Genomic DNA, 10228 nt, shown 5'->3' with positions numbered 1-10228 from the left:
CTCTTATGTACATGGTGGATAAAAATAAACTATTTTAAATAAATAAATCAATCAATCAATCAGGTTTTTTATTTCATTGTATTTTTTTTGTTAAAATGCTTTTAAAAAAGAACCAACCTAGATATAGTTTTAAGATATGTTAAACTGAATTCACCTCACATGTTATATGCGAGGTAAATTCACACTTTTTGCGATCGGTGTAGTGGAAGCCCACAGTCTGCTGCTTTCTGTGGTGCATTGTGGGAGTGACATGCACCAAAATGTAGTCCTGTGTGGATCTGTGCGCCTCACTCTTTGTCTGCAACACGTGTTTCTGTAGTTGCGATCCCCATTATGGTAACATTTACCAGCACCCTGTGCTTGTGTGTACTGTCTGCGGTTGGTAAGTACCAAAATTGTCTTGTAAAAGTAGTAGAAATGGATCTGAGGGTCAGTACATCTTGGAACTTATCTCTATTTGTTATGTTGTAAAGTAGCTCCCTTTATGCAAATTCAAGGTATGTGCCATTTTCCAGGAACACAGGTACAGCAAAAAGCAAGTGAAACCTGTATAGTCTCTCCATTGATTTGAGACCCAGTGAGGGAATGTATGATAGAAGGGAAAACCTTACATAGCAGCAGGCTTGCCAGGCCATAAGAGAGAAGAAATCAAAGATGAAAAGCAAATCGAGAAGAAAGTGAAGAAAGCCCCAAGCTAATACCATATGGCTGCAATGCTCATTTGATGTCCTCCTAGTACAGCACAGCAAAAATATACCCCAAATATCCATGATTAAGCTAGTGAACTGAAGATAGTTCACCTCCCAATGACTTCATAAGTATCTGCTTCAATTAGCTTTGGTAAATAAAATAATCAGATCATAATTGTTTTCTGATGTAGCTGCAAAATTAACCTGAAAAAATATCAAAATAAATCACTTCTTTAAAATGGATATTGTGTACCTTCTAAAAAAGAAAACTACATCTATCTCCGAGTTGTGAATAATATATATTAAGGTATTACAGTTATATCAAACAAGAATGCACTTGTTGTAGAAAATTATTAAATCGAGGCTTCCTGGCCAGCGATTTAAATTGTGATTAAATCGTGATTTAATCTATCTGATTTAAAACAAATCTGATGAAGTGGCAGTGCTATTAATGCGTTAATCACACAATGTATGTTCAACATGCCACATGTGCAAGAGATTTAAAATGCCAAGCACGTGGCATGCATGTCCAGAGGGCAGCAGCTGCACGCAGCATTTTTAGAAGTCCTAGGCTGCAGGAAGCCCGAGATCGGGGATTCTCAACCTGGGACCTTTAAAAACTATGTGCAGCATCGCACATGTAGGATGGCTGATCAAATCCCTCCACCTGGCATTTGCAGAGCTTCACCACACTTAGCTTTCAACTTGCTGTAGCATGTGGAGCCAGGGATCATGATCACCAGCTCCACACACACTGGCAAGCTGAAAGGATGCCATGTAGGACCTGCCCCCCACGTGCCAGGCTCCCTGTACCAACATCTCATGATTGGGATCCGATCCCTGATCCTCAGAACTGCATCCTGCCATGCATGTGTGGCTTGGCAAACCATGCTATTGTTAGGATCTAGGTTTAGATCCTGTCTTACCGCTGAAATAACATCTGCCAGTACCCTTTAAGTGACTATTTTAATTTATATAATGGAGGGCACTGTTTTACCTCATATTTAGCTTATGCTGTATCTGCTGCTTTCACAAAACTGAGATAGGTTATTGGGCACAAAAATTCCTGTCTAACATATCTCCTAAATGATAGCTTGCCCAGTAAAAAAAAAAAAAAATACTGTCAAACAAACCTTGCTTCTCACACATTCCCTGGATCATCAGCACTACAACTTTACAAACCTAATGTAGTGATAACCATAACAATTAACAGACCAATATTTGCAAGACTATCCTTTAAATAAAAGAAAAAAAGGTAGCCCAGAGAGGAACATAAGCTATAGTCTTGTTGTAGGAAAGGTGATGAAGAGGCTGGGAAGAGGATGAAGACAAACTAACTGCATCTCTGTGCTTTTGTTGCATCTTAATTCAAACACTTAAGTTGAATTTCTACCCTGGCTAGATGGCTACAAAACACCAAGTGACACTGTAACAGGCAAACAGGCTCATTAACCAGTGAGCTCTCATGCCCTCAAAACAGATGAGTGCTATACAACAGAGATGGCCAACTTGCAGCGTGTTTGTCAGTGCTGCTGAGGCCTCTCTGTGAGACACGCAGTAGACCATGGAGGGGAAAGCCAACACATCAGCAGATCAGGCAAGGTAAGGAGACTGGATTGGCGCTCAGGGTACAAGAGTAATTTGTGGCATCCCTGCCACAAAAAGTTTGGCCCCAACTGCTTTATGTCATGCTACACTTAACTACAATAGGGGTGTCCAACCTTTTTGAATGTGGGGCCAGATCACAAACTTTTTATCACCCAGTGGGCCGGCGAGCCAAATTCAAAGACCTCACAGGAAGTGGTATCACATCAGGAAGTGATGTCACGTGACCTTTGACACCAATGAAGGTCTCAAGAATATATGAAAGGGTCATGAGCAAACTTTAAAAGTGGGTTCTTCTTTAGAGGAGAAAAAATGTAAAACTGTGGCTTTTCTCTTGTGGGCTGGCAGAGTTCCAGCCTGCAAGGGGCTACTTGGGGCCCCTCCCATACCCCACACACTGGGGCACTGGAGTCTGGAGGTAGGAGCAGTGAGGGACACTGGGTTGGGACTGTGAAAGGCAGGCCCCCCCCCCCCACACACAGATGCTGGGAGCCCACAGTCACCAGCCTGGCCCCGGTGGAGGCGCTGTCTTCCCACCCCGGCCCTGGCCCAGCCCGGCCCTACCTGTGGCGCCCCGGCTGGGAAGGAGGCGGCAGAGGCAGATGACAAGGGTGAGCCCGGCCACTGCGCTGCCTCTATGGGTCCGCACCGCCACACCACGCCGGGCAGCAGGGAACCAGAGCTGGGGCCAGGTGGCACAGCAGGGCGCAGTGAGTGCAGGCTCTGCCCGAGCCTGGGGCCGCCCCACGCGGCGCAGCTAATGCCGACAGCCCGGTGGGAGGAGGCACCTGCCCACACTGCTCTGCCTCCACCAGAGACCCAGGGCTGGGTGGGCAAGCCAGGCTGCCTCTCGCCTGCAGGTGGGGAGCGGCGAGTCGCTCGGGCCAAAAAGCAGTGGCTTCCCCAAGTGGTGCTGGGGACGGGAGGAGGTGGGCCGGGTCTGCACTCCTCTTCCCACATGCACTGTGTTGGCAACGTCAAGCTGACGCGGTCCGTGTGGGAACCTTGTCCCTTCAGCAGCCCTTAGGAAGCTGCTGAGGGGCTTGGGAAGGGACAAGGGGCGGGAACGAAAGTAAACTGTGTTTACTTCCATTTCCTGTCGCAGCACCACAGGCCACAAAAAATGCCTTGGCGGGCCACATGGCGGCCTGTGGGCCATATCTTGGACAAGCCTGAATTACAACATGCCACCAGTCAAGCTTTTACACATTTTTCAATTTAAACCATGTCCCAAGTTTCATTTATAGTTTTCCCCTTCCTTCATTCATTCCATTTTCTTTCCTGTGTCAGACTGTGATGCATCTCACCTTGTACTGCTTAAATGAGTATGTTTCCTGCTTAAAAAAAAAAGTTTCCTACAATTTATTCCTTTACATAGATGGATAAGTGGAAGAAGAACCGATTCTTTCATTTGTCCATCCAAACCAGTAGTCACCAACCAGTGGATCTTGATCCACAGGTATATCTCGGAGCCTCCTGGAGTTGGTCTGAGGCTGGGGTGCGGGGCTGAGTGCCTGCATGCATTCATGTGCGCACCCCAGTCCAGCAGATCAGTCCATGGGGGAGGAAAAAAGCGGGGGCTAGGTTGAGGCCCCCATGGTGAGGGACAGTGCCGCAGGAGCAGGGCTAAGTCCAGTGGGAACGCAGCTGGGTGGGACTTACCTGCTGGGAAGGCAAGCCCCCAAATAAATTTTTCTCCCTCTGCCTCCAACTGCACTCCCCACACCCGGCCCTTCCCTCCCCAAAGACTTATCTGCTGGGCGGGGGGAGGTGGGGCGGTGGCAGCAGCGCATGGTAGATCTTGGATTGCTTTTAAATGCCAAAGGTGATCTACTTAAAAATGTTGGAGACCACCAATCCAAACCCTGCTACCCAATCCACTGTACAGAGGACCTGGAAATTTAACAGGGTTCTAACCTCATTAGACAGGCCAATTTAAAACAGAAGACAAGGGAACATTTTTCAGAAGTAATATCTGCATAGGAAACCAATCCCCTGGCCAAAGCCTGGTGAAAGAAAGACTCAGAATCTTACAAGGAGTCTCTTCTTTAGTCCTCCCCACAGATGCTTCTGTTCAATGCCCTTCTTTTACCTCTGGAAGAAAATGAGGAATTTACTGGTTTCTTTCCTACATCCATTCCCCTCAGAACCTTCTAGATTTCATCAGAGCGAACAGGAATCTCCAGTAATCAAACTCCCCACAGGTTTGGGGTGCTTGTGTGGCACATCTCCGAGGTGTTCTATGACATTGTACACCGTACTTGGGGTTCTCTGCCCAGACAAGTGACCATGTCTGCTGCTGCTCAGAGCTTTCCCTGGCAGCAGGAAATTAAGTCACTGGATTGTTGCTGGTTTCACTGCTGCCTGTAAGGTTCTCAGTAACAGCAGTAACATAATTCCACTCTTGCTCAACCTCATAAAGCTCAGATCAGGCCCAGAGGCACTAGGCCTGGATGCAGACTCCAGAAAACAGCTCCTGCATCAGTTTACATTTGACACGGCCTTTTCTCTTTAATGAAAGCTTAGATCCAATAAAGACTGATGGGCACTCATCCTAGGAATTTTCAGACCCTATATCTATTGTATTAAGATAGAGGAACATATTTTAGGAACCCTTCCCCTTCTCTGGGGAGAAACTACTTATTGCTGGCACTTACTGCAGCATAAGCACAGGCATGGCATGGCAGAAGCTTCCAAGAGAAAGACTTATCACTGCTTGACTGACTTTTCAAAAGGGTACTGTCCCTTTACATCCCTGGTTTTAGGCTAAGATTTTTTTTTTAAATATGATCTTGTAGTTTTGCAATTAAGATGTGACAATCTCACCATGCGGATTGCCACACCAGCAGCTTATAGCATAGCTGTCAAGGAAGAACAACAATAAGCTCAGCCCAGCAAGCTGTGCAAGAGCCATTTTACCCTTCATTTACTTAGGTCTTCATTTTTAACAACTTCCTACCCTGCAACTCAAAAAATGACTGTGACACTTACCCAACTAGTTTACAAATCTCTCAAACAGCTCCGAGCTGAACCCAACACGGAAAAAGGGATTATTCTGGAAGTTTCAAACTGCAAAAGCTGCAATTTATAATGATGTAATTTTATACTCCTTCCTATAAGGTGGCAGGCTCAGGACCCCTAATTATGATGCTTACCCTGAGAAAAGTATTGACAGTGCTACTCAAAGAACAGTTCTATAACCCAACAATAAAGACATGGTAGAGATATCTGGAAGCACACAGAGTACCCAGATGAACTAGCCAAAGTGTTAACTAATAACTGTAGTCATCAGAAGGTAACAGTACAGACCATGAAGAGCCCCACAGCACCCAGAAGAGCAGAGAGTGCAGCAACAGGTAGGATGCAAAAACTTGGTTATAGATCTGAAGTGTGATTGTTTACACGAGTCAGGCTAACCCATGTGTCAGATCACCCAGGCTAACAGCGGAGATGACAAGCCTCATGATCTCCAGAACTACTATCATAATCATTTGAGTATATAAGGATTCTTCCTTCCTACCAGTGAGGGGTGTATGGCCACACTGCAATGAAATAGTGGCTTTTGAATACAGGATGGAGTATACTGACAAATTTACAGGTTGAAGATGTGTGAACTCAAAAACTGATTAAAAACTAATTATAAAAATCAAAAGCCTATTACTGTTACAAAATCCTACAAAAAAGCACTAAATATGATAGTAAAATGCTACTACCAAAGAAAACAAGATAAATTGTTTTTTAATTATAATTGTGATACAATATGATGTAGCATCTGCTGTATTATACAATAAATAAAACATTGAATGTCACAGATCCAAGTTGACTAGGGCACATAAGAAAACAGTGATTCAAAAGGGGGAAAAAGTCTTTTTGTCTTTTTAACAGAAGGACTAAGTAATAAAAACCCTGATTAAAGAGGGTTTTCTTGGGAACTTAATGCTACACCTTCATCTCAGGCCTTTGAATTTTCCAGCTGATCAGCAATTCATAGGAAATAATGTGTGTACAAGTCATTGGTACTCAAGCTAACTAAAACATGAAAGGGAAAAAACTTGAGATCATTCCATACCTTAATAAAAGCATTTAATCTGCAATGGTATGCCACAGATGTGTGATAGTATGCCAGACCAATCTATTCAGACTACATACACTGCTCACTTATACTGATTGTTAAATGTAACCAATAATATTTACCATTATGTCTGAAATATTCCTTGGGCACCATGTTCATGTCAGATTTTTTTTTGTCAAAGCAAGAGAGCATCTTAGCAATAGCTAAATATTGGAGTCAAACTTTCACAACTATCAGTCATGCTGCACATATTTTGCTACCTTATTTAAAAACCTGAATATCTGATAACGCAGTATTTTAATCCTTTCTTCCCAAGATCATGCTTTTTACTAAACACTGACAAGACAACCAAGAAAACCTCCTCAACCTATTTATCCCCACCTTTTGCCATTCTTCCAAAACACTAACAGTGCTACAGTTGACACTATTTTATTAATAGGCATGGTTAAATCTCTCTTTCTGCATTTCTCTCTTTTTTTTTGGTAAACATTCGCATTTTAACACTGTAATGCTACAGACAGTCATTAAGAAAAAAGTCCCTGTCCATGCTAGTCAGTGAAACTGTATTAGCAACCAGTGTGATAAATAACTGGATATCATAAATTTAGCACCAAGATACACTATGAGGAACAGCACATAAATGCAAAAAACTGTCGCACTGAAAATTCACATAACTCAGTAATTAACATGGTAGCATTCTGCATGGGATTACAGGTTATGTACATGTAACAGGCATTAAAGTGTTCAAGTGCAAAACATTTATAAATCCTATAAATATGTTAGTACTGTCTAAGTTAAAATAGCTCATATCTTTTCTTTAGTTACCTTCCTATAAGAAAAGCTGAAATATTCAGTTCCTTGAAAGCTATGTTCTTGGAGAGTCAGAATTAAGCCTACTCTTGACACTGTAGATTAAATTTCTTCATCTAACTTTTGCTAGGAGTAAGACTATTCAAACACTTAAGTTAGCTTGTTCTCTCCAGTTACTTTATGGTTGGGGGAAAAGTACATCTAATGTTTATCTTTCTTACTACTGCAATTTTAACAAAGTGTGCACGTATGCATGGAAATATATCATTTTTCTTTAATATACTTTTATGCACTTTTTATCCTATGAAGCATTACGTGCATAAAACTACACAAGCTGAAATGGCTTCAGTGCATAAAGGTCAATACATAATGCTCTATATAGTTAAAACAAAGTGCGACAAAAGCTTCATTACCTCAGCTGTGTCATATCCTTTTCTCTACATAAGAACAGATCTCTCCATCTAGAAGTCAATGCAATACCCTGCGTTTACACTCCTTCTCCAAAACACCTTGTACTTGGAGAACTTGAAAGCTGAAACATGACTCAGCACTGAATTTGGAAGCACCATATGTCTTAGCTGCTGGGCTTCTAAACTCTTTCATTGCTCTCAAGGAAGTGATACAATGAGAAATGGACCAGCTGGAATGGATTGTGACCCTGGGACCCCAAAGTTGGTTTTACCTGATAATGGGAGTGGGATCACTGAAAAAGAGAGAGTAAATCTTTCTAAGGCATGCTTTAATTCTACAGCGATTTGAAATATCTGAAGGAAATGCAACACACCTGTAGAAAAGAGGTTTTATCCATTTTCAATACAAATTTTGGTGACATGATAAATGCATTGGCAAAAAATTAATAGTTTACCTTTTTGAAGTATTTTGTGAAAAGGCTCAGAAATGCAGAAGGAAAAGTAGACAGTGGGCAAATTTAATGTCCAACAGAAGAAATTGCTTAATAATTGCAGCCCTCCTCAATTCTCACTGAAAAAGCAGTCTATGCTATCTTGGTAAATTCAGAGGGTCCATCTACACCAGAGAATGTCACTAATTTTGTAACCAGTCTAACGCACGCACCCAATTATACAGTTTGCTTCAACTCTGTTTGTCACATAGATGGCAACACATTTCAACGCTGTTTGTGAGCTAGGTTCAGACATGACTGTCATATTTTAATTAGGTTCTACCACAGGTTTTTTTTTGGTGTTTTGTTTTGTTTTTTTTTTACATGTATGGTACCACTTAGCTTCTATGAACCAATTATCCTGGCTTTCTACAAATGTACTCCAAACTGTACTGAACCATGTAAAAGCAAAATCACAATCCTCTACCCCTAGTTTTCTCCAGGATGTGCTGTCATAAACTTGACTGGACAACCAGATAGGCATGGACAGGGCAACAGAACTAATGCTGAAAATCAGGATTTCCAGTGAAGCCTGAACCCTTTAACTACTCCCAAGTTTTCAAGTCATTCAAATAGTGCATGAGATGATTGCCAAACTAACTGAAACCAATTATCAAAATGGAAGAAAATATTACAAGTCTGAACATTCACACCAAAACTAAGACAACAGCAAGAAAGCAACTTGACCAGACAGCAAGACTAATTTCTGTTTTTACAATTTGCTCGTCAGTCACCAAGTTAAGCAATCCAAAATGAGCAAGCTCTGCTTAACTCTTGCTCATTTACTTCTTAGTGAAGATGTTTGAACATGCTAGAAAACACACCAGTTTCCAAAGCATCCTATGCGAGTTGAAAGCTCTAACTACAAAGTATTCAAGGTTGATGTAGAAGTTAAATGTATGGGGTTGCAGTGGCTTTAAAAAAGTGGTGTTTAGACAGCGTGCATCTAAGAATATCAGCATTACAAACTAAAAAACTGCTGCCCCTACAACAGCAATTGTAAGGCACCAACTATACATTACATATATTATGCAATTCACTGGTTAATCATGCAATAAATTTAGACCAGCCACACATGCAATAAGACTGGCCACAAGCTCAAGGTAGTTGTCACACAATTAACTGGTTGTTAATGTGTTGTTAAACTACACATTTAAGTCAGCCACATGTGCAAAGTAATTATCACAAACGAAAGTGACTAGCCAACTATAAGAAGAGGCAACCAGCTATGAAGACAGTGCTTGAAAATGTGTAACAGCTCTATACCTGATTTCTATCCATCTTTGACTTGAATGTGTGGCAGGGCTCTAAGGCCCTTGCTGCACATTACATCAGGCCCTGCCACATGTTCAAATTAAAGCAAGATAGAAACCAGCTACTGAGATGTTAGATATTTTCAAACACTAACATTATGGCTGGTTGGCTCTTTTTATAGCTGAACAGTCATTTTTATCATGTGCTAATTACTTCGCATATGTGGCCCGTCTAAGTTGTTAGAAGACTGACCAAGCCAAGGTGTGATTGTTAACTTGCACCTGTGGCCCTATTGCAGGATTAACCAGTCAACTGCATAATAAACGTAGCATGGAGCAGGGGGTACCTTACGCAATTTGCAAGTTAATCACGCAATAAATTTAGACGACCCACACGTGCAAGTCTCCCCCACAAACATGACAGTGCAGCTCTGTCGAGAAGAGCCAGCCGCCTACAGAGCAGCGGCCTCCGCGCCGCGGTAGCTCGGGGGCGCCAGCCCAGCCCCCAAGACAGCGCGGGGCAAGCAGGCGGCAGCGCAGGGCCCCGCAGCCCCTCGAGCCCGTCCCGCAGGCCTGTCCCCAGCGTCTCGGCTTGGCCCCCTGCCCCACCGCGGGCTGCAGCTGGGGGAAGCCGCCACGGAAGTGGCGCAGCCTGCAGGTCCCTGAGGGGAGCCGGCCCCCGAAGCCCGCCCGGCCCCACCCGCCATGTTGCCGGCGCTCACCCTTGACAGCGCGCTCGCTCGTGCCGGGGGGCGGCAGCAGCAGCACCTTGCTCCCCTCCTTGGCGGACATCGCTAGGCGCTGCCCGGCTCCGCTCCAGGCCCGCAGCGGCGCCTCCTCCTCCGCCGCCAGGACACGCGGGGGCGGGGCGGGGCGGGGCGGGGGCTAGAGGCCCCGG

General features: G+C 43.7%; 1 protein-coding gene across 2 annotated transcripts in view; it reads right to left on the bottom strand.

Annotated features, from left to right (window-relative positions):
- The window catches only part of PPP3CB (protein phosphatase 3 catalytic subunit beta), a 118514-nt gene extending 108292 nt beyond the window's left edge, over positions 1 to 10222 (bottom strand). For both annotated transcript variants that reach the window (XM_019502441.1, XM_019502442.1), the window contains exon 1: positions 10053 to 10222. In XM_019502441.1, the coding sequence (XP_019357986.1) occupies positions 10053 to 10122 (70 nt within the window). In that variant the 5' untranslated portion in view covers positions 10123 to 10222. The remainder of the gene's footprint in view (positions 1 to 10052) is intronic.
- Between the last annotated feature and the right edge of the window lie 6 nt (positions 10223 to 10228).

Source organism: Gavialis gangeticus, unplaced genomic scaffold, assembly GCF_001723915.1.
Source record: "Gavialis gangeticus isolate Ggan-Ray unplaced genomic scaffold, GavGan_comp1, whole genome shotgun sequence".
In the NCBI taxonomy this organism is placed as follows: Eukaryota; Metazoa; Chordata; order Crocodylia; family Gavialidae; genus Gavialis; species Gavialis gangeticus.
The sequence above is the reverse complement of the archived record's forward strand: the minus strand, read 5'-3'. Positions and strand labels throughout refer to the sequence as shown.